This window comes from Ananas comosus, linkage group 5 (assembly GCF_001540865.1).
Source record: "Ananas comosus cultivar F153 linkage group 5, ASM154086v1, whole genome shotgun sequence".
In the NCBI taxonomy this organism is placed as follows: Eukaryota; Viridiplantae; Streptophyta; class Magnoliopsida; order Poales; family Bromeliaceae; genus Ananas; species Ananas comosus.
Window position 1 is genome coordinate 13,923,325 of NC_033625.1, and position 25,061 is coordinate 13,948,385.

At 33.9% G+C, this 25,061-nt stretch overlaps 1 protein-coding gene and 1 long non-coding RNA gene across 3 annotated transcripts; both read right to left on the reverse strand.

Annotated features, from left to right (window-relative positions):
• On the reverse strand, positions 574-10,764 carry LOC109709945 (amino-acid permease BAT1 homolog). Of its 2 annotated transcripts, none has more exons than XM_020232332.1 (8): positions 9,587-10,764; positions 9,226-9,486; positions 8,408-8,426; positions 7,408-7,627; positions 5,918-6,099; positions 4,660-4,949; positions 2,074-2,203; positions 574-1,008 (listed from the first exon to the last, which is right to left on the reverse strand). In XM_020232332.1, exons 1-8 carry the CDS (start codon positions 9,868-9,870, stop codon positions 664-666), a joined length of 1,731 nt encoding a protein of 576 aa, XP_020087921.1. In that variant the 5' UTR covers positions 9,871-10,764; the 3' UTR covers positions 574-663. The 2 variants fall into 2 exon arrangements, with proteins under 2 accessions (XP_020087921.1, XP_020087922.1); XM_020232333.1 differs by lacking the exon at positions 574-1,008 and adding an exon at positions 1,016-1,159.
• Positions 12,682-23,319, reverse strand: LOC109709930. The gene is made up of 2 exons (XR_002216239.1): positions 23,133-23,319; positions 12,682-13,096 (listed from the first exon to the last, which is right to left on the reverse strand). It is a non-coding gene; the product is annotated as an uncharacterized LOC109709930 (long non-coding RNA).

Genomic DNA, 25,061 nt, shown 5'->3' on the forward strand with positions numbered 1-25,061 from the left:
CGCTATTTTTCGTATCCGACCATTTCGATATAAGTCTAAAATTACTATTTCACCTTTATTCTTAAAACAATCGAAAACAAGATTAATTAATCTAATTAATATTAAATTATTATTTCTGAATAACTGGTTGAAAGTTTAGAACAGCTATTCCCACACATACTTTTATTTTTAAAATTTAAAAATTAAAAAGTTAAAATTTATAATTTTAAAATTTGTAATTTGTAATCTCGAAATTAAAGTTTATTAATTTAAATTCTAAATTTTAATTTTAAATTTTTAAAATTTTCAAATTTTCAAATTTAAAACTTGATATTTTATATTTTTAAAATTTAAATTTGATCTTAAGTTGAAAGTTTGAAATTTAAAATTTAAAATTTTGAGATTTTAAATTTAAATTTAAAATCTGAATAAATCTAAACATTTAAAATTTTAAATTTTAAATTTTAAATTTTAAATATTCTTTTTAGTATACTATTTTTCATCCAAACGCAAAATTGATCATAATTCTTATTAATTTATATCTGAACTTATGACTATTTCTGAAATAGATAGTTTTTTCTTATATATATCCGAATAAAACGATACCTTCAATGTTTTCAGAGCAAGTACTGTTACATTCCAATGGTTAAAAAAAACAAAAACTATGGAGGTTTGAAACGTGCTCTAATGAATGTTTTTGATGGGGCCTTTGAACCAATATCTACCACTCCAGAACCAGGAGAAGAGAGTGCAGAAGAGCACTCCCCCGATGGCAACAGGGGTGTAGTTGAAGTTATCCTTGGTGATCGGATACGCCACGGGCAGCGAGAAGAAGACGGTGATCATCGCGACCCAGAGAACTGCAGTCCAGCCGACGGCAGCGCTGTACCGACCGAGATGGAAGGGGCCGCGGACGAAAGACTTGCGCCCCAGCGTCACCTTGAAGAAGACCGGCAGAGTGTAGGCGATGTAGGGAACGATCGTCGAGATCGACGCCATCGCCTGGAACGCGACGGAGCTGCCCAGCGACTGCACAAAAGTATATGTTGGAGGAAAAGGATCGACGTGCATGTTGCATGTTGCATGCATGAGTTTGATTGTAATGTGAAGGTCGCAACAGATGCCACTGCTTATTAGTACGTGACTACAGAAAATGTTCAAAACGTATCTTTGATTGTAGCTGCAACGCAGGAAAGAAATTATAATTTGACTGTACAAAAATTAGGGAGCCTGATAATTATAACAATAAATTATTAATGCTAGCGGGTCAGGTCGTAATACTTGGTGCCAAAATCAAATACCAAAGTGTAGGAGCTAAGTATTATGCGGAACAAAATATTATCCACAGAGTTTGGTGGAGCCACTTCTTAAACCCGTAAAAATCACCTCTAAAATCTCACGTTATCTAATAATTTTGATCTATATGTATGATTGGCGTTGAACTTGACAACATAGGAACCACCTCTAGAATCTCATATAACTCTAGTCTATATGCGTGATTGGATTTGACATTGATGAAAACGTCGAAGTTCGTAGAAACTAGAAATCACCTCTGAAATCTCACGTCTGGCGAGAACGTCTGGGTCTCAACAGAAAGAGGGTCTGTAATATCTCAATAGTTTCACATCATATGAGAAAGAGATTATGAAGAGATATATAAGGATCATGGGTTCAAGCATTTTGGGTCGGTGATTTGAACGTAATGAGTTATTAGTGCTAATGAGTCGGATCGTTCTGATTAAAAAGTTCTCGAGAGCTACATTATCCATAAATTGGCTCCAGTAGAGGAAAGATTTTCAAAATTAAGTAAATGCAAAAATATAACTTCTCTCAAGAGTGTTGGCATATTTGTACATAAAAAGATAAAATAAATATGATAGAAATGGGTATCTGCGCATATACTTATGTGATTTATATGTAGGTGCGTTGTAACAAAGATAAGAAACAATATTTGACTCAGATAGTAAGATTATAACTTCTGAAATCAAGTAGAAATGTATGAAATATACGATTTAAAAGCAATTTGTGCATATATAGTTGACTTATTTTTTTATTTATTAAAGGGAAAAAAAAAAGATGATATTAAAAGGGTACCGTGAGCGCCATGCAAAATGCGAGAACCACAGATAACCAGACAGCATTTACAGGGACTTCCTGCTTGTTTACTGAGTACCAGACTGCTGAAAATGGCATTGCTCCATCTCTAGAGAAGGCATATGCCATCCTGCAATTGATAAAACCAATTCATTTCAAAATACAAATAATCAACATGCAATTGCAAAATCAATCTAAACAATATAATGCATCTAAATCACTCGGAATTATCAAGAGGTGCAAAAATTAAATAAATGAAATAGGAAGAAAAAACCCAAGCACAACCACAACAACACGACAAAATTAATTTACGTTGTTCATCCTTACCAACGTACCGGACTACATCCACGAGTGTAAAGAGATTAAATCCAACTACCAAATTGAAGGGATTATAAGATTTTGTTAGAGACTATCCCTCAATAACAACGGGCATACAACCATCCAAATGTTGGATGGTGGAAGAAGACCTTCTTGTTACATCTTCTTTAAAGCACCTCCCAATTCCGCAAATTTCGCTCAAATGCCTCCGATCAACATTGAACGCCTTGAATCAAGGAAGAAAATCGAAAAAGAGAGCTCCTTCTTCAACCCTCTGTACATTTCTCTTCTCTATACTACAAAAAGGAAACCCTTGGGCGCAAAATGGGAACTCTCCCTATACTATATATGTTAGGATTTGGTTAGATTTGTAGTTGAATCCTATTTAGATAAGAATTAATATTTAAATCGGTTGAAGATAAATTAAGATTTAAATATTAATTAGAGGATAAACCTAACTAGATTAGGATTAATATTTAAATCTATTAGAGATTGATTAAGATAGATTTAGATATTAATTTGAGTAGAAATCCTAAACATATTAGGATTGGGGTACGTTTTAGTGGAGCCTTATAAATAGCTCTTTGTGGGTTTGCTTTTTGATGTGAGTACGGGAGAGAGAGAGAAAAGGCCTCTTGGGTGCCGTACCAGAGAGAGAAAAAGAGAGAGAGAGAGTTATTTAATTATGCTTTGAGTGCACCTAGTGCACGGGTGCATGTGAAGGATTGTCTTCTTTATGGGTTTATAGAAGACGAGAGAAGGGTAGAAGAGATTCAGAAAGAGGGCTCGGATTGTAGCTACTCTGTGCAGAAGAGGAGTCAGGTGTAATCTTCTCTTATTTAATGAATCTTATTTTACCTGCATATTTTTCTCTTTTATGATTGTATCAGCTTTTGCTGAGGAGACGGATTTATGGTAAAAACCCGATTGGACGTTTCCGTTGCGGAATCCCAACAATCGATACCGAATCTACAGCAGTCGGTATCGGAGCGGGTTGCGGATTCACGAGATCCGGTACCGGGGCGAGTACCGGATTCCCAACAATATATACCCAATGAGAATCCCTCTCATAATAACTTACTTGGCCAAATGTGTTAATGGGTTAGCTAAAGCTCAACTAACTACAAATAGCCCACCGACTGTCCCTAGCACAAGTGGCAAAGGACTTGGTGGTTGGTACCCGAGGCCTCAAATTCGAATCCTAATTGATTCACGTTTTCAGCTAAGTTTATTTCTTAAAAAAATAAACAAAATAGGTAGCATGCTATCTTTCTCTCAAAAAAAACTACGAAATAACCTACTACATAAGTGTTATTGGACCAAACCTAAAATAAACTAAACAGGCTAATAGGTGAATTTTATAGCACCAAACCCAACACTTGAGATTAAAATTCTAAGTGCAAGCTTAACATATGAGAGATTAAAATTTATAGGAAAATCAATATTTTGAAGGAACATCTATGCGAAATAGATGCAAAAGTACTTATGTATGTAAAAGAAAATTACAAGAAACATGAGTTATTTAGGGGCAGTTTGGTTCGCAGCATTTCGAGTACATATAGATGATGGCCCAGTTGCTGCATTTCTGGCTACATCCAAATTTGACGCAGTTGGACCAACAAGCACTTAAAAATCCTATCCTGGAGGTAACCCTACCTAATAAAAAGTCTCTCTCTTTTTTAAGGAGGGTAATATAAAAATAAGCTAAAATATAGAAAATCTTCTATATAAATTCATGTTTTTTTTTCACTTACCCTTTTAGTTTCAAAAATCTAAATTTTATTCCCTCGAAATTTTAAATTGATGCACTTAATTTTCCCCCATCAGGTTCCGTCACTGTTCTATCTATTTTATATAATTTACATTGAGAACGTCCTTAAAACAGCAGGAATTTATTAAGAACTTAAAAACTTTTCCCTCTAGAGCAAGTATAAGTATAATTTGGTCATTCGCTCTCTCAGTTAACACCGTAACCCCTATAAAACATCTACAAAATTTAGAGGAAGCAAAATGTAAGTATCAAAATGTCGGGAAGAAAAAGTGAAAAAATGGATATTTACGGGAGAGTTTTCTGTATGATGACAACAATAAGTTCTGCAAATTGCGGCTTCTAATTGACAGCAACCAAACAAAAAGAAAATTATAGTTGAAGCATTCTAAACTAGTAAACTATAAGCTACCCGATAGATTATGTGCAAATAAAATTACTAAAATTTTCAACTGCATGTATCTCTAATTACGTTTTATTTAATGAAAAGCGACCTCTACCTGGAGTTGCTTGTGACTAAGCTGACACCACAGAAGAATATGGCAACTGCCACCACTCCCAAGCAGACTATCCCTCCAGCTCCACTTCCATATCTTTCCTTGAATATGAGGTAGAAGATTTCAGCAATTGCATAGCCTCCAGCATCATTGTTGCTATCCAGAAGATATGGTATGTTGGTCACTGCAAATGTAATTGCTATCAAATAGGCCCAGCCAAAGATGGAGGACAGGCTGACTGCAGTTATTATCCCAATTGATCCACTCCTGTCTGCATTCTTTGTTTCCTCTGTCTGTTCATATATATATATATATATATATAGAGAGAGAGAGAGAGAGAGAGAGAGAGAGAAAAGTTACAGTAAGTTTATGGCATCTATCTTAATTAAGATTACAAGTTTATTTAGTCCTTGAAGCTTGATACTGGTTTCAATTTCATCATCATATTTTCAATTAATTGCTGCAGTAATTGAGTCCTTCAGCATAAGAACTAAAATTTTCTATTAAATAATAATAATAATAATGTTAATAATACTTCTATTGTGACACTCTAATAGTCTGACAATGGAGTTCTAATTGGGAATATATAAGACCTCAGGCCCTAAGTAACAACAACTGGGGTTAATTATTTCTCAAAAAAAAAAAAACCAACCGGGATTAATTAAGAATTTTGGGCCTGTTGTTGGCCTCAACGAGCTATTATTGCTAGCGGGTCAGGTTCTTATATCTATTAAGGGTTGTTAGGTTAGATATAATTAAAAATACAGCAAGTTAAAGATGCATGCAATTAAGTTAAATTAAAATTACATGCATTTTATTTTATTGGATTTAGTAGAAAATGTTTCAACTATAAATAATATATTTGGTTACATGTAGTTGAGAAATGCATTTTCAAAATTTTATCATCTTTTATATATATGTGGCAGTAGAGATTTACCTTCAATATAGAAAAGAAAAATATATTTTGTTTAGAAAGTGATTAGGAAGATAAGGTTACATTTTGTTTGTAGTTACTCTCTCCAACTGTTACAGTTGAGATTGTGGCTAATTTAGGCATAGTTTCAACCGCTGAAGTTAGCTTTCCTCGTACAATTCTAACTGCAGCAGTTAAATTCAAATGTATCAAACAAAATACTAAACTTCAATCTACGTGTGATGATTAAACTGCAATACGGTTACAACTATATACAATCAAACAGTCCCTTTAAAACATATGATTTATAAAAAGCAAAAAAGAAAAAGAAGGTAACCATGCACATACCATGTGAGCAGATGCATCATATCCTGCCATGGAGTATTGGCTCATCAAGAGACCCAAAACAAATATGTAGAGCTTGTTATGTATCCCCTCACCATTATCTGTGTTGAAGTGAGTAAACACAAATTTGAAACTCGCCTTCTCCGTAGCAACAATGGGAATTAGAATCACAAATGCAAAAACACCTATTACAAAACAAAAAAACATAGTAATTATATAGATTAATTTGAAGGTTAATCCTAATATTCTTTAGATCTGTTTGGACGCTGGAATAAGTTATACCACTTTTGAAGTTTACAATATAAGGGCTAATATTCATAATTAAGTATTTTTCCTTTTTACTCATGTTTAGACATACTTTAATTCATCTTAGCAACCAAGTAAAATGGTGTTTAAAATAGCGATAAGACACATGCAGGATAACATTTTGTTTGGCTTATTTTGTTTACTCAAGTTCCATGGTAGATGATGCAATAGTAACTTAAATTCTATGAAGATTTGGTCTTGTGATTGCAAACTAAGATTTTGAATTTAGCTTTTTAGAAGGTCTCTTCGTTCATGATTTGATAGGATGTTGTATTTCATCTGCAAGACAATTTATCTTATTTGAATAAAAATGATTTGAAGATCAAATATGCTATGCGCATTTTTACGCATTTGATCATATTTTAAATCTACCAAATATTATAGGCTTCTTGTGAGAATAAAAGAGATGCTCCGAACAAGAGGTGCCCTCTTTAATTTACTTGAGAAGCTTATAGTATTTAGTAGATGCAGAGAGTGCGATTAAATGTCTAATACAACATATCATATTTGGCCCACGAAGTTATTTTCTCAAAACAAGATAAATCACCACATAAGTAAAATATGCTAGGCTACTAAATCATAGCTATCAAATTTCTTTAAGAAACAAAAATCAAACTCCTAACTTTCAGTCACTAGATAACTTATCGGATATCCATCCAAACAAGTTATAGTGTATAAATACCACTAAATAACTTACTCTGACAACTTAATATGATTATATTCCATAAGTTATTACCAAATAACTAGTTCCAACATCCAAATAGCTGGTATGACACTCCAATAGTCCCACATAGGATGCAAACAAAATTTGTGATTAGGAATATAAAAGACCATAGAGCTTAGTAATAATAACTGAGTTTTGAGCATTTTGGGCCAGTAGTTTTAGTCCAATGAGTTAGTATTGCCAGATGGTAGGATTGTTAAATTTGGCATCAAAATTGATTCAACGGTCGGAAATATGAAGTGGATCTCACATCGCCTGATAATCTTAAATTATATATGTCATTGTGGTGATCTTGGGCAATGTGTGTGATTGAACTAACAAAAGCGTTAGGACCTAAACGTTCTGTGATATCTCAATAGTCTCACAGATATTATCATTAATTATTATTACTAACGGATCGAATTGTTACAGATAGATTGAAAACTATAAAAAAACACATGCATTCTCATGTTTTAGGGCTCACCTAACATATTCCAGAGGGCACCAATTTGGCCAAAGATTGACAGCCATGTTACAGGAAGGCTATTAATCATGCCATGCAACAACAAGATGCCACCATGGAACCCTAGCACCATGTATTTAGATGCCAAGTACCCTCCACCATTGGCTCCTCCTGTGCTCAGTAGAATGATAACTTGGAGTAGCTGGGCTAGAGAGAAGTCCACACTTGTAGTACCAGCCCACTAAAACAATAAAAAATAAAAAGTAAAAAAAAAAAAAAAAAGAAAGTAAAGAAGACCTCCTCAACTATGAGCCATTTCAAAATGCCCCTAGGTAACTTTAGGGCTCTGTTTAGATGTCGAAATAAGTTATTTTTAGATTCCGTGTAAGAAGTTTTTAATATGATTATAAGTAAGGAGTTCGATATTTGCTCTTTCAAAAGTTTTACTATTCATAATTTCGTACGATATCATAATTCATCTACGACATGATTTATCTAATTCAAAAAAATAATTTAAAGGCCGAAAATATATCCAATTCTAAACATTCGATTACATTCCTTATCAATCAAATTTACAAATTTCTAAATAAATTATATTCATGCAATTTTGGCCAAATAAGTGATTTTATTAAATTTAATAACTTTAATCACTCTTTAAACTTAGCAAACTAGGATGATCAAATAAAAATAAGGGAATGTCGGGAAAAAGAAATTAAGGAAATTTAATTTTCTTTTGTTGGCACCCCTTTAAATTTTAAATTTTCAAATCAAGTGATTACACAATAAAATCAGGGGTTTTATTGCACTCATCAAGGATTGCATTGAATTTAACATGTTTAATCACTTTTTAAAAAATAAATCTGAAATATTTAATAGCTGATAGTTAATAAATAGAGCCAGCAAACTTAAACAAAATTTTTAACTTAACTAATTAAGTAGCATAATTCAAATTAAACAAAATTAAAAATTTGAGGGGCCCATTTGAAAATCGCCTTTAGGAGAGGGATGAAATTGACAATACCTGTCCAACAATGTTAAACCTGCATGTATAAAATATTGATAGTTAAAATTTACATTCTCTTGGACTTGAAAATACAAAGAATTAAACATCCTTCTTAAAATTCTGAATTAATTCAAGGGAAAAATAGAAGAAGATTTTATTTTCTTTACATGGAAGTCCAGGAAAAAATATAAAATTTCATCTTGAAAATAAGAGAGCATTTGAAACTTATAAAAAATAAATTTCGTAATTTTGTTTGAAATTATAATAAAGCTCATCAAAAGGGTATAAAATGAACGATCAAAATCGAATGATCTCATAAAAGTAGGGGATCAGATTCTTCAATTTAAAATCAAAATTATTGATCTTTATCTAAATAGTGAATATAATTTTCTATTGAAAATTCAACGGATTTCGATTCTTTTCGTATGGCCTTTAAATATTTTTAATTTTGATATATTTTGATCGTAAAATATATGACGTCGAAAAATTATAAAATTTGAGTTCTAGATTTTTAAATACTCTAAATCATGTGAAACGATATAAACCGTTGATTCGCAAGATCTAAAATCGAAAACAAATTATAAATACAAAAGCGTACTCCTAAAAATATAGTAACCGAATTATATATAAATTATACAAGGAATTAAAAAAGATATTGTGCAAAGCGCAAAATCGTAATTGAGACACTATATATACTTGTAAGGTGCTCATAAATGTTTGGTATGTTTAGCGAGAAAATGATTAGTTGGCATTGTGTTGAATAGCTCTATCAAACAGCACTACCGCAAAAACTCATTCTGGACAAACAGTTTGTCTCGATAAGAAGTGTAACAAACCAGCCGGTCATCCAGGAGGCGAGAGGAGCCCAGTCCTCGCCGGTGAGCCGGGCGCTCCAGTAGTACAGCCCGCCCGACGTCGGGTACGCGGAGCAAATCTCCGCCATCGCCAGCGCGATGCACCCGTTCATCGCCGTCACCACCACCCACCCGAGCGTCGCCGACGCGGGCCCGCCGTACCGCAGCCCGGTGTTGTACGTGGTCGTCACGCCGGTCAGCACCGATATGATCGCGAACGAGAACGCGAAGTTCGACACCACCCTACGCCGATCACGCGGAATAGGAAGCAACTTCAATGCATGAAAGGCTTGCAAAAATGATAGAAATGATCAAAGGAATTGAAATTGCGCGATCGGATTACGAGAGGCCGCGCTTCAGCTCCTGCTTGTAGCCCAGCTCGCGGAGCCGGGCGCGGTCCGGATCATCGGCACCCGAATTTCTCTCATTGCCATTTGCTTCATGGCCTTCTGGTGTAGCCATTTCTACATGTGGGAATGAGAAGATACTCCCAGATTCCCACTCTTCACTTTCCACAACTGCTACATATATATAATGCCAAGTACAAAGTCTACATAACAAAGGATCCGAATCCAAAACCGAACCCGCCATATAAATTTGACCCGTGTCCGACCAGAAACCGAACATGCGAGGTTTTCAATTGGATTCTGACGCAGACCTAAACCGCTTTGAGAGAAAAGAAGCATAAGGACAAAAAGAGAGGAATACACGAAGAACTAATTAATTCTTCGAAAAAACCAAAATAATATTTGTAAGAAAAAATCTTTGTAAAAAACCAATTCTTTGTAAAAATAACCTAAAAATATAAAAACAGAGGCCGAAACAATTAAATTTTGATCCCAAACTCGGCCAAAACTGCTTTGCTGTTTGACACATAAACCTCAAAAAGTGTTTCCTAAATTAGAGTTGCATGTTGAAGTCGGATGCTGGAGCGAAAAGTTATAGCCATTTAAAGATTGCTCTTTACGGAAATGGGCCGAATTTTTTGCTCGGCTTGATTGAGTTGTATTTTTTTATAAACTCTAACGCTGAATTGACTGTATCAGTTTCCATCAGAGTTTTAGTAATCGACTACGCTGGGATAGAAAACAAGCCCAATGGACATTTGAATCTGATGAGATATTACTGGATCCGATTTGGGGTAATTGGTTTTGAAACCCTGCGATTCGGGTTGCGTTTTGCCGGGTTATCGGATCCTTTGCCACCACCTCTAAGTAACAGGATTTCACAGGATTGTCTCTATTAATGTAGTTTAGCCATTTGTTGAACAATTGTGGGTTGCCACATGCCACAAACTGAGTCAAATTAAATTAGCTCATTATATTTGTGGCTTTTCTACATAAGAGTCAAAGATTCTAGTGGAAATTTCATTTTGTCTCACTCCTTTGACTGTTCAAATTTGGTGGGATTGATGTGTCCAAAATATTGTGTCTAAAATAGTGTAAACTATTTCTCTCATGGTGGAAGAGGTACCATTAATAAATGCTCTGTTTGACCCAGTTTCAAAGTATCTTACTATTATCTAAATATTTGATAAATTATTATAATATCTGATTCGAATTTCAAAAGTGTTACAATTAACTCCTACAATCTAGCTAATTTAATTGACGTAAAAGTAATGTATCCCCTTAATTATTATCACTTCATCGATTACAACACTAATAATCTATTAATATTTAACTAATTAAATTATATTGTAAAATTTGATTATAATAATTTTAAATAGTGAGTCAAAAATTATAATTAATTTCACTTGACTCGCTGTTTGAGGACCAAACATGTGATTCACTCTTGAATATTTTATTCGATTTAGTAATTGATGCCACATCATGCATATCCATCATAGAATAATATTTTTGGTGGAAAGTCATCTATTTTTATTAGGAAAATGCTAATGTACGCGCCCTTCGGGTGTACAAATTACACCCCACCCATTCAATAGGTGGGGTGATGTCATGTGAGTGCTGCCGCACAGCCCCTTATTTATGTGGGAGCCCTTAAGTGGACATCACCTCACCTATTTGATGGATAAGATGTAAATCTTACACCCATGATGGGATGTAGCTGTAGCATTGCCTATTTGATTATGGGGGCAACTTCAAATTTACTCTGTGCAACTTCAAAATATCATCAATACCCCCTCAGAACGTACAAGCATATTATCCATCCAATGGGTGGGATGATGTCATGTGACTGCTGCCGCACAGCTCCTTATTTATGTGGGAGCCCTTGAGTGGACATCACCCCACCCATTGAATAGATGAGATGTAGATCTTACACCCACCCATGATGGGATGTAGCTGTAGCATTGCCCATTTTATTATTGGGGCAACTTCAACTTTACTCTGTGTAACTTCAAAATATCATCAATACCCCCTCTGAACGTACAAGTATATCACCCACGCCCCTAAAGCTATCACCAATACTCCTAAATCCTAAGCCCTCTTATGCATACGAAGGCACTCTTAATATTTCATAATTTAGAGGGAGATTTATAAAATTACAACTTTCGGGGAGGGCATGGAACAAACTACCCTTTTTTTTCTTTTTTCTTTTTTAACTTACCAACTAGTCCAATAAATTGTAGCACAAGTAAAAAAAGATGTAAAATGTCATCTCTCAATTAAATAAAGCAGAAACACCCCACTAGTAAAGAAAAATCTGAAAAAGGCCAGATTGTGACTTAGTCCATTGGTCGGGAAACAACAAATAGATTGAAAAAATAGTGAAAGAAATAAAGCATGCAAACAATTTATGTGATCATCTTTATTTTTTTTAGGGTAATCGTCCGAGAGCAAAAAATTATTTAAATAATATGAGGCGATACAAAATTAAAAAAAAACTCTCAAAATAAGACGACACAGTATATTTTTTTTATTAGACAGACCCTAATTGACTAGTTGACCAACTTGCATAGTATTTCTGGAGAAGCAAGAATTATATCTAAAAGAAAAGACGTAACATTCGTCCACGAAAGACTAAAGCGCTTTGAGCTTCATTCTAGCATCCCAAGATGCGGTTCACCTATTTGTCTATGTCAATATGTTGCTGAGACTAGATTTTTTTTTCTAATTATAAAAAAATATATTATCATTTTTAGAATATTTTATTTACTTACTAATAAAGTAAAATATGGTTCAAATACATAAATATTCATCTTTTAGAATTTATGGAGTTAAAAAACATTGGCCGTTTTATTCTATCTTCTCTTTCTTTTCCTTCTTACCTCTCTCTATCTTTTTAACATCTCTCTTCAGAAAATTTGATCTACCCAAAATAATTGCTTATTTAAGATATTTAATATGCGCTTTAAACTTCAAAAACATTTTATTTATCCTTGGGGAACCAAAATATCCTTATAATTTTAAAAAATTTCTTCAAATATCCCTATTTTCCCTTATATTAATGAGATTGGATTTTAGAAAGGCATTTTGATAATTTAGGGTAAATTTGAAATTTTTGAATAGTAGTAAAAGGTAAATACAAAAGCCCTAAAATAAGAAGTGCCATAGAATCATTTCTAACAATACAGAATCTGAATTACCGACCAACACGGTTAAATATGACCTCCAACACTTGATCTTACAAAAAACCAAATTAGAGATTTCTCGACGTCATTTATCGAGTACTCAACTGGTCTCGAAACTGATAGTTTAAATTGGAAAAGAAAAGATGTATTTGGAAAGATCTGTTTAATGAATTCGATCATCAATTCGAATATATATCATGACTGAAAATGATGCCAAGGTAAGAAGCCTCTTTCTAGTTTTACTCAAATAATGTTGATTTGTCAGCAACTAGTTGTCATGCCAGGGTTCAGACAAGAAGAGTGGATCCAATTACCACTGCTGACCTGAAAAGCATAAGTTTTGGGTGCTTCTCTTGTTAGCTTAGTACAGCCAAAAAATGATCTTTCTCCTGATAGTGACTATAATAATCGCGACTCAAAATGCAAAAACACTTATTAACATGGATAACAACGACGCAGTTTCAGGAATTTTTTGGAAAACACTACTTCCAATGTAACACCTGTACTATAACACCTGTACTATAGAGAATTGGCATCAGATGAATCAAATATTACCACACATTGTAAAACTCGTTATCAACGTACTTAATACGATCATCTACTTTCAAATTACTAAGATATTCGTAATCTGAATCTCAGCAACAGTTCACCAGGTTCAAAAGGAGTATAAACAGACAATAAGTAGTGTAAACAATACAACGAATCGGAAGAGTAGACACAAAATCATTGAACAAAAACTCTTATCAGATGCGTTGCTTTCGGACACGACCTTTTCTACAGTTATATATGCCACTCTGTGGCTCTATAATTTACATTCGGGTGCAGTAATGTTCTTAATCTGAACCCAAGCAACAATCAATTAGACTCAGACATAGTCAGAACAGTACAACTAGCACAAAAGGTACAATGAATAGTATAAACAGTATGATGAATAGTGCGAGGAAAGAATTGGTCAAGCCTAATAAAACAATCTCTATTAGACGCATCATTTTCAGACGCACCTCTTCCCACCATTAGATATCACTTAACGAAGCTTTAAGATCTGAGTAAAATAAAATTCAACGGTAGAAAAAAATATGTTTAAAAAAGATGCATCTGATAAAAAAATTTTCCCTAAAAGCAAAGAGATTCTGAGCTTTCTGACTATCCCTTCTCCTGGATTCTTTCAAGGAAGAAGATAGAATCATACAATTTTCATTAGAAATAATAGATAATAAATACTCAGTCTAAAGTGGCTGCTTGATTTTTACAGTAAATTTAGACAGCACAAAATTATGAAGAGTTGAACACTAGAATGAGACTAGCAAATGACAATTTGTCCTATGAGTTCTTTTCTTGCATACTGGGCCCCACAATCGGTCAAAAGACATAGTAGCCCCCTCAAATCTTGATATTTGCACAATAATCTCTAAAAACATCTCTCTGGTTTAAATATGTTGTTCTAGAAGATGCGAGACTTCAAAAGGAAATCAATATACCCAGGAGCTGGCCAAAAGGTCAGGGGTGCGAGCCTCACATGCGCTTTAACTAGCGGCTCGTCTCCCTGTCCTCAGGTTTAATATGCTCAGTCTGTACTAAAGTTCAGGGAAAAAAGAAAAATTCAAACAGGTCAATATTTCCTTCTTGAGCAATTGAAAATTAAGCATTCATCGTTCTTCAATGCATAGTGCCAGGAAATGGCAATTGCAGAAACTATACCTTTGGAATTTCAAAGAAATACAATACAGAATGGTCGGCATACACCTCTTACCTTGCTCACGGTCTCAAACTGCAAGTTTAATATGTTATTTTCAGACACACTCTTTCCTCTTTAAAGCCAATTAGACTCGGAAATAGTAGAAACAGTACGACTAGCATAAAACGTTCACTGAATAATACAATCAATATGATGAATAGGAAGAGAAAAGAATTAGCGAAGCCTAAGAAAACAACCTCTATCAGACGCGTCATTTTCAGACGCACCCCTCCCTACCGTTGGATATCACTTTACGAAACTTTATGATCTGAGCAAAGTAATATCCAACGGTAGAAAAGGGTGTGTCTGAAATAGACGCATCTAGTAAAAGTTCTCCCCAAAGTTTAAGAGATTCAGAGTGTTCTGACTTTGTCTTCTCCTTGATTCAATCTTCTCCTTGATTCTTCCAAGGTAGAAGATAGAATCGCACCATTTTAATTAGAAATGATAGATAATCTAAAGTGGATGCTTGAATTTTGCAATAAATTAATCAACATAATAAGCCTATGAATGGTCAACACTGGAATGAGAGTAGCAAATAACAAATGTACGATGGGTCTTTTGCAAACTAGTTTCTATAAATTCGAGCAATGCTATACATACACCCCAAAACACCCCAAAAGAGGTGTATGATATACACTCAACCCATCCTAAGATGAAAATTTTTTTCCTGGTCACATTGATATGACTAGTGAAACCCATCCCATCCTAGATGAGTGGGACGTATATCATACACCCCTTTTGGAGGTGCACACTAGCTTTTTCCATGTAATATCTATTTTTTAATATATTAGCCCCTCGCATCATGTTATTTGCGTGATAATCCCTAAAAACATCGCTGCTTGCACATATTTGTCCTTACCATTATTAGTTTTCAACATCCAACCATTTTGAAGGGCAAAAATAATTTTGACAAAGTACTACACCTTGGGTTTGGTAAGAGTCACATCTAGAATCTCATATCGTCTGATAATTTTGGTCTGTGTGTGGGTGATCAGGTTTAGACCTGACGAGGACGTCAGGGTCTAAATAGGGAGTATGTAAGACCCCAATAGTCCCACATCGGATGGAAAAGATTGTGATTGAAAATATAGGGTTTAGGGTTTAGATTTAAGCATTTTGGGCCGATAGCTCGGGTCCAATAAGTTATTATTGCTAGCAGATCAGGTCGTTACACCTAGAGAAACCACTTAAAACACAACTAACAAAACTGCTAATCACCACATTAACTAATAAATCCTGAAACACATTTGCTCATTATAAATGCTTAAATAATGATTCATTTCTAAGCTGACTACAAAAATCACAATAACCAACAAATCCAAGTAACACTACTATCTGTTACAATTTAATAGGTCACTTAGATTCAACACCATCACAAGAGTGCACACTGTTTATAAAAATTTTGTAAGTTTCACACTCTGAAAACCTCTTTCCCAAAGGTAAGTGTCGTAAAGTATCTCTACCAAATATGCTAACAATAAGAACAACGTCGCATCATAGAAACTAACCGTGAGATATTATAATATTCAATTTGATAAAGAGTATGTTCCATTTAACCGCAATTTTGGCCTGACTTGTAGAACAAATTCTCTAACTGAGATGCCAAAGCTAGATTTGAGCTTAGAGCTTCTGTTATGACCAAAAGGTTGAAATTAGCCATTACACTAAAGAGAATATTTTAGGGAATCTACACTAAAGAGAACATTAAAAGGCCATCCATCTACCCTTCCTTTTCAATCCAGACCATCAAACTATGTTTTCGAGTAAATTACGAAAAGTATGACTTAGTTTCGATGGCTTGAATTGAGAGGACAAGACAGATGAACAACATCAACAAGATAGATGAACAACATCCAAACAACCCCCCCACCCCCCATGTACGATATTGTAAAGCACAAGCACAACAATGATAATTATGATGACCAACTACTCATTTCGCAAATCATAATTGTGTTCATACTTTTACGCTAGCATTGAGCTTACAAGCAAACACAGCCTTGAAATTCAACAAATTGAAAAGCATCTTTGAACGTTTATATACAAACTGTGTGTCCAAAAACGAGATCTGCAAACAAGCACGTAATTTGTTGCAGTTGTTAAGAATACATGAGCACAAACAAGAAAGGAAGAGCAATCCTTCGATAATTTTCTGAAAGAATTTCATCAAGTTGTTGCCTTCCACTCCTGAGATCATAATCTTTGCCAATACAGCATAAAAAAGTTGTAACTAGGTAGAAAAATCAAGAAAATCATATACCTGCTGACACATATGAGAGAAGTAATTATCATATCATTTTTGCACTCATGGACGAAGCTATGTGGAGGCTTAAGGTGGCCATGGCCCCCCTCAACTTTTCAATATTTGCTTAATGGTCCTTCAAAGTTTTTTTTTTGGTGTACCATGGATAGATTTGGCCCCCTTAGTTTTTCAATATTTACTTAATAGCATGGTGCCTACATAACTCTCTCTCTCTTTCTCCTAATCGATATACTTTTTTTATGGATGAAAATATATTAAAATCTTCTTGCTTATAGAGTCTTTTGTAATATATTTCTTTANTACTCTAAAAATTTTATTTAATAATTTTTTAATAAAAATTTTTTAATTAGAAAAAATTTTGTTTATTATTTATTACTAAAGTTTTTATTTAAATATATTTTGGCCCCCCTCAAATTGAATCCTAGCTTCGTCCCTGTTTGCACTGAAATGCTTTGTGCTGTATACTATGCATATATTGAAGGCTTTGTTGAAAGACCATGCCCCTAACAAATCCAGTGAAGTGACCAACATAGACCAGCTGAGAATGCTGTTGTCGGAACCATTTGAAACACTTTGTTCCATATACATAAAAACAACTTAAAGTTTAGGGGATATATATATATATATATATTTCAATTTTAGCTAAAACAACTAGAACTCTCTAATGATGACACACATTATTAGATAGTAGAAACCACTATAAAAAATAAAATTACAAATTCCTAATTGTTAGAACATTTGCTATGAATACTTTCCTGCATGCGAGACAGCGAGAGGTTTAAAATTCGAGTATTATTGATGTTATAGTGCAATACGCGCCTTATAATGGTGTAAGACCCAAGTGAACTATAAACAACTAACTATTGGCGGATCCATTAAGTAAACATATCCAAAAGCAACACATCCACTGTTAAAGCCTGCCATAATGAACACAAAAACTGCATGGACTTAGTATCACTTTGCATTTTCAAGGCTTACTACAAGCCCAACATTAACAACAAGAGCTTGATGCTGCACAACTGGATGACGAGAAGTAGTGGACACATGACAGCTCGCAAGGGAAAATGTGTACCTACCAACTATGCTTCTTACAAAGAAAAAGTAATAATAATCATCTGAGAGTAAATAGGAGGGAGACCAGTCTAATTGGAACAGCTTGACCACAATGCAACACTCTTCAAAGTGGGAAAGCCTCTTATCTAGAGCTCCGATCCATCATAAAAGTCAAGCAACAATGTTACCTGTACACCCAAAAAGTGTCTTTTCCTCAATCACATGCATATATCAGGAACAACGTTACCTGTACACCCAAAAAGTGGGTGTACATCTTACACCTCTCAATCCAACGGTTTAAACAACATCTTCTAGATTTTTAACTAAAAAAATATTGATAAGACATGTGAAATATCGGCCCTTAGATAAAAAGGTGTAAGATTTACATCCACTCTGTGGGCGTACAGGTAACATTGCTCTTTTATAAATTATATTATGATCAAACAAGCATAGAAGACGAATGTCTCTAGCCTGAGAATAGATCTGAAAGCTCCATTCCGACCTGCTATAATATCAAATCCAGAAGCTAATGCTTATATGTCACTATTCAAAATAGTCCATTAACCTAAAACAACTTCAAGCATCTAAAGGCTGTTGGGTTAAAATCCAAGTAGTTGTCCCATAGCACCTTACCTTATTCAAATCCAAATCCATTGGGGATCCAATGCCAATAAAGCCTGCTGACACCCATCTCCACATCTAAGGAACAATGTTGAACTATAGCTTGAACTCTAGGATGACGTAACCTGGCCTTCTATTCATAAAATCCCTATGTTGAAACCCCTTATGCAAGGAACAATTAAAGCAAACAATTGAGAAAAAATCACATAATCGAGAGAAGCAAATAGTCCTCTAGTTGGCTACAATATCACACTATCTCAATATTGAGCTATATTCACAATACCTAATACTACAGGAAGAGGGAAACAAAGGGAAATAACCTAACACAAATTTCCTACCAAGTCTTGGCAGGAAATATTTTAGATACTTTCTCTTCGGCCTCATTCCACCTGTTACGAGTGAACTCTTTCTTCCTCTTTCTATTTCAATATTCGTAGTCAAATAATTTTAACCACTAAGAAATTGAGAAAGTATACTCATCTCTTACAAAAAAAAAAAGAGTGACAAGGAGAAGGCAAGGATATTCCATCAACGAATTGAACAGCAGCCGCTATGTCACAACTCAAGAAATTCTTCGATTGCAATCCCTTTCTGCTCTTATATTTACTCTCTTCTTCCTATCTAACTAATGGCCGGTGATATTAACAGAGCAATTTTTATTACTGACAGAACAGATACATTGAACCTGATCATATTCACAAAGCAAATTTGATCAGATTCAATGCATCTACTCTGTCAATAACAAAAATTGTTCTGTTAATACCAACCCTTTTTACTTAAGACTACCAATTACTAAATTGAATCTCATCATTATTCAAAAAGCAACATTAACCAAATTCAACTCATCTACTCGAGTCAATAAAAATAATATTGCTCTATTTATGTCTTTGGCCTTTATGAAAATGTGCATGCTACTCTTGGTTCAATCAAACTAATCTGTACTCGTCCATTCTACATGGGCATAAAATATCGTGTGTATAGCATTTTTCTTCTGAAAGAGCAATTGCCCACAAGCATTTATGTGCACACCAATTAGATGAGGTTGTCTGCCTGTACTGGCCCTAGCATTTTAGTAAAATATAGCTTCATGATGTAGTGGGTCTAGTATTTTCCTTACTACAGAGAATCGCTAAAGTCATGTGCATCTACATGCACATTAATGTGCACGTACATGAGGTGGTGTTCTCTTATTTGGTAGTTAGTGATTCACAGGTTTGCGAGTAGAGGTGTCAAATAGGCCAAGTGGCCTGTAGGCCAATAGAACTAGGCACAATCATATGCATGTCAAACCTGCACCTTTTGTTTTCTATTATTTTTCTTCATATAATATAATTAAAACTGTTCAAATTTCAAATGATTTTTTAAAAAACTATCTAATAACTATCTAAAACTTATCTCAAGTAAAAATAACTATATACTTTTTAGAAAACAAATATTAAAAAAACAAATTAAAAATTTATAAGATTTGAAAAATAGAAAAAGGTTTGGATGGCCTGGCCTGTCCTGGCCTCCCATCCCTATTGGGCCTCCTGGAAACTAGACAAAGCTACTTTGGAACTTCATCCCTCCACTAAGTAGGGACTAGGACCATGTGTTTTTTTTAATCTTGGACCAAAATGGCCCTTCGACAACCAAATTCTTATGGTTGTACGTGGGTATTTTAGTTTTTTATTTATTTTAAATTTTAGAAAATTCTTTAAAACATCAAAAAAAATTAAAAATTAAAGAATCGACATGGAGCTCAGCCAGGCCCCACATGACTTAGCCCGACCTGAGCTGGGGGGCCGTGGTTGGCCATCGTTTCGAGAAATAAGACCTAACCTAGCTCGGCACTACACGAATATAGGGCCATGTCGTGTCGGACTAGCCGCTAGCTCATTTCAGCCCAAGTACATATGGATCGTGCCTACATTACACCCTTAGATGCAACCCTGATTCTACTAATCTACTAGCTTCTAGCTCTACATGCACATAAAGTCTTTGTGGCGTAGCATTTTTGAGATTTCATTAAAGTTAGTCTTCGTAGCACAGCATTTTCAAGATTTTATTAACGTCCATCTCTTGTTACCCCTTATGATCCTAAGATGCTCTTTTGCAAGGCCACCACACAAATAATCAATATTAATAAAAACCACCAACCAAATGCACCTAATGTTGATCCATATAGCACTACATTCCTTAGATATATTATTAAAATCTAACATTGCTATAAGAGCAAACACCACACTATGACATTGACCAAAATCAAATTGCAAGTCCCTTGTACAAGAGAAAATATCCCTACCAACTATACTAGCAGTCAAAAACCTTGAGACAATATCATTTCACCAATCAAAAGGTACATATTGACATTCTACCTTTCTCAATTCTTTCTCAGTGATTGCAAGCTCAACTTTTAAAACAAATTCTCTCTCAAATGCAAAAGTTTGTCTAGAGATCAAAGCTTTCTTCATCTAAATTCCCAAAATAATGCTACTATCTTATACATTTGCAGCATTATTGACAATATTATATCCTTATTTGGTCTATTACATGTTAAATCTAGGCTCCTGAGTTCTTTACCATGAAAAAGATTCCCATTATACTTTCAAATCATTTGCAGATACATTATAACCTTAAAAATACATATGTAAATACAAATATACAAGCACTCTTCTTTGCAGATATAAACAATTAAGTTACTATAGATAAAAACGAACTACAGTTGTCATCACAAAAATATACATAAATATACATAACAATTCCTCGACTGCTAGCACAGTTGGTAAGAATACTTTCCTAAGTACCAGAGATTCACAATATAATTTCCATCAATGCCAAAGAACGATGAGCACCCCCACCATAGTATGCGAACTTACCTATTATAATGACTTAACAATCATTACTAAAAGCTCACTAGTCACTAGAGACCTAGAACTGACCACAAAAGCCTATTCTATACAAATACACAATTCTTGCTATAAGCTACAACTATCTACAGGAAATGTCGCATCACTAACAAGTAACAACTACATAGTACGTGCTATACAATCCCTAGTTCATATCTAAGAAAGAGAAAGAGTTGTCTTATCCTATGTAGGAGAACTCAACCTTGATTATTAGACCTACTTACAATGGACTATGCATTTGAGAAAAGGAAATAAACATAGAAAAATCCAATTAAAATCATATGTTGCTCTTTATATCATGCATTTATCAACAATCTGATATGAGATACACCAAACAACATCTCTTAAACAAATAGAAAAGTAATCCCTAAATATTTATATTTTCCGAAATGTTCGTCAACTGCGCCTACTCTTATGTCCAAGGTACACATAGTTAAAAGCACTATGAATGATTGTGGTGCGATTGAAGTACCAATCGATCATTGCTCCTTGTTAGACTAAATGGCCTTTCTAAAAGTGCTCAAGTCTTCATCTACAGGTATAAGAGTTGCTATAAAAATACTGATAACAAAATAAAAAGTTTGCAGAAGGTCCCTCAACTTGTTTGCAAAAACGCGGGCCCTCATTACAGGGAGCTAAATGGATAGTATATCTTCATTTAGGATTGAGAAAAGTTTCAATTTGCCCCTTGTGGTTTAGCATTTTTTTAGATGGTACTCTGCGGTTTGAAATATTTCACTTTGCTACCCGGTGGTTTTACTTTTATTTCGCTGTTAAAACCTATCATTAAGTAAGATACTAAAGTAATAAAATTTATAAACCACAGGATACTAAAAAAATAAATTTTACAAACCACAAGGTGGCAATTATAGCATTTTACCAATCTATATTTTCATATAGTTACCTTGCGGTTTGTAAAATATATCAATTTAATACCCTACTTAACAACGGGTATTAATGGCAAGACAAAAGTAAAACCTTAGGATAGTAAAGTGAAACACGTAAAACCACATAAGCCAAATTGAAAACGTGTAAATCACAGGGGGCTAAGTTGACGCTTTTTCCTTTAGGATTTTCAACAGCTTAGAGAACCAATATGATTGTGACTTGTTACTTCACATTTTCACTGGCTTGTGACTTGTTACTATTCAACAGGAATTGAGAAAGTGGTAACAAGGTCCTGAGAGGGCATAAATATAATTTATGTTCATCAGTTGAACAGTCCATAATCAACTAAGAAAATGAAGGACTCTACCTTGATTGCAATGGAAAAAAAAAAAAAAACACTTTTCTTCACAAAAAATATGTATATATATAAATATAAAACTTTGCAATGGAATTACAGTGTCTAACCAGATTTTAATTTCAAAATTCATACTCTTATTCTGCAAAATTCTAACAACCATGATCATTCAATGAATAAGTTAGACATATATTCTAAGCTTCTTTTAGCTACAGAAACAAATATATCTTCCTAAAATCCCAAAAAACATCTCAAATAAACTCTGGGCTATATTTGAAACAATGGGTACATATAAAACTCAGCAACTTTTGCAGGGTACATAGGCAATTACCTGTAATTAGAAAAAGGGCATCAATACATAACTAAATAGTAACAACCAAAATCCAACCCAAAACCCCCCCATTAAATAAGATCTTGAAGCTCATCAGCTCACATTCTTATTCTAACTATTCAAATCACAAGAAAAATCAAGGATTAAGCACCATACACAAAATCAAACCTCAAATATTCAACCCAAGTCTCTGAAAAAAAAAAAATCAATGAAATTACTAACTCACCAAATACCCTGAACACACTGACATCAAAAAATACCATCAATTTTTGTGAGCAAAGGGTGAAGATATGATGTTGTGAAGGGAAAATAGGATGGTTTTAAAGCAACAGAGAGAAGAAGAGAGAGAGAGAGTGAATGAAACAAGAGTGGGGGTGTAGGTTCAAAAACAAAGCAGGATTTTGGGAAATGGGGAGTGGTTTTCTGAAACCACTGTCAGGCAGCCCCTGTTTCTCTGAATCAACTGTCGGTGGTTGACAGAACAATGATTCAGATTCTTATACTTTTTCTTTTTATGGCAGGAAGTGTTAAAATTTCCATGTGACATCAATCTACATGCATTCATGCAATGTACAAATATCTCAATAATATATATTGCATGGATTGAGAGAGAATATATGTAAAAAGAAATTAAAAAATAAAATCAAAATAAGCACTCAGACTAATACAAATTATGAAACAGTAAGCTAATAAACAAATATTTTGGAGGGTGTGAATTTGCAATTTCATCTAATATTAAAGTTATTATATTTAGATGTTGTTAAACAAGGTAGAGCAGTTATATTGGTTTTCTTACTATTTAACTAAAGAGTACATTATGAAAAATTAAAAATATTGAAATGAGTCCACATCTCGTTTTTTTTTCCTTTTTTTTTAGGAGTAAAGCCACTAGACATTTCACTAAAAAAATAGAGCTTGATTACAATATTTTATAGAGTTTTCGAAAAAAAAAAAAAATTTCTGTAGGGAGTTCCCTAACAATATCTTGTTAAGGAGTTATGATCCACTGTCTTATATCAGTTTTATTTCTATCCAAGAGTTACAATTCTTTTTTCAAATTTTTTTTTAAAAATAGGCTTTAGTATTAAAAAAACACTTAATGAATTTTTTAGATAGAGATAAAACTATTACGTGACGGCGAATCAGGGACTCCCCAATGAGGCGTCGTTAGAAGCTCCCCACTAAAATTTTATTCAAAGTTTTGGGAAATAAAATAAACACATTTCCATACGTAAAGAGAAGGGATTAACTTATGTAGAAAATAAGAGTGACAGCCCAAACCAAAATAAGAAAAGAAAAAGATATGTAAATCATTCCTCAAACTTAATAAAGCTTATAAACTTTAAGCTCATAATATAGAAAAATATAGAAAATATGATAGACTCCTAGACTGCACCCCGGTTTAACTTTCCGTCCTTCAATGCACAACAGAATGTCCTAATCTCTGAATCCGCTGAGCCATAATATGATGGATAGAACTGAAGTTGCTGGTGCTTGACCGATCAAGGGAGAGAGAATTTTTTAGTAGCAAAAAACCAGAGCAAAAGGAAGGCAAAGATCTAAATAATTGTGGTATAAATTATAGGAAAGAACAGCACAAAAGTACTAACGAAGAAAACTATAAAGAAAAATAAATAAAAATCCATATCTATTGGCCAGATTTTTGCCGAATACCTGACCAAAATCCAGCCAAGAGGCCGGCAAGGAGGAAAGTTGGTGGAGAAGTTTAGAGAGAGAAAAGAAAGAGTCTAGAAAAAGCTAAAAAATTTGTGTTTTTTTGCATCGCTTTTTAAATAACAAAATAAAATGATATAAAAGAAGGACTAATTGCATATAGATTCCTGCAAATATAATAAATTGTAAATATATCTTTACAAGATTCAACTTTCATATGTTACCCTACAAAAGTCCTGATATTTTTAAATATGTTCTTGCCGTTAGTATCCGTTAGAAAAATTTAGTTAATCATAGATTAAATAGTTAATCCTAGTTAGTTAATAAGGTGAATTGACCTTTTTATCCCTCTTCAATTAATAGTTGGGACTTTTGGAGGGATATATTTGTGATGCCAAAAAGATTATTTTACTTATAAAATAAATAGTGTTTTAACAGTAACAAATCATAGGAACATATTTGAAAATATTATGACTTTTGC

Coding starts and splice junctions, on each gene's coding strand:
- LOC109709945 (XM_020232332.1), bottom strand. CDS start 9,870: ATGTTCGGTTTCTGGTCGGACACGGGTCAAATTTATATGGCGGGTTCG. Junction 4,950..5,917: donor ATGATGCATCTGCTCACATG/GTATGTGCATGG, acceptor ATATATGAACAG/ACAGAGGAAACAAAGAATGC. Junction 1,009..2,073: donor CATTTTGCATGGCGCTCACG/GTACCCTTTTAA, acceptor ACTTTTGTGCAG/TCGCTGGGCAGCTCCGTCGC.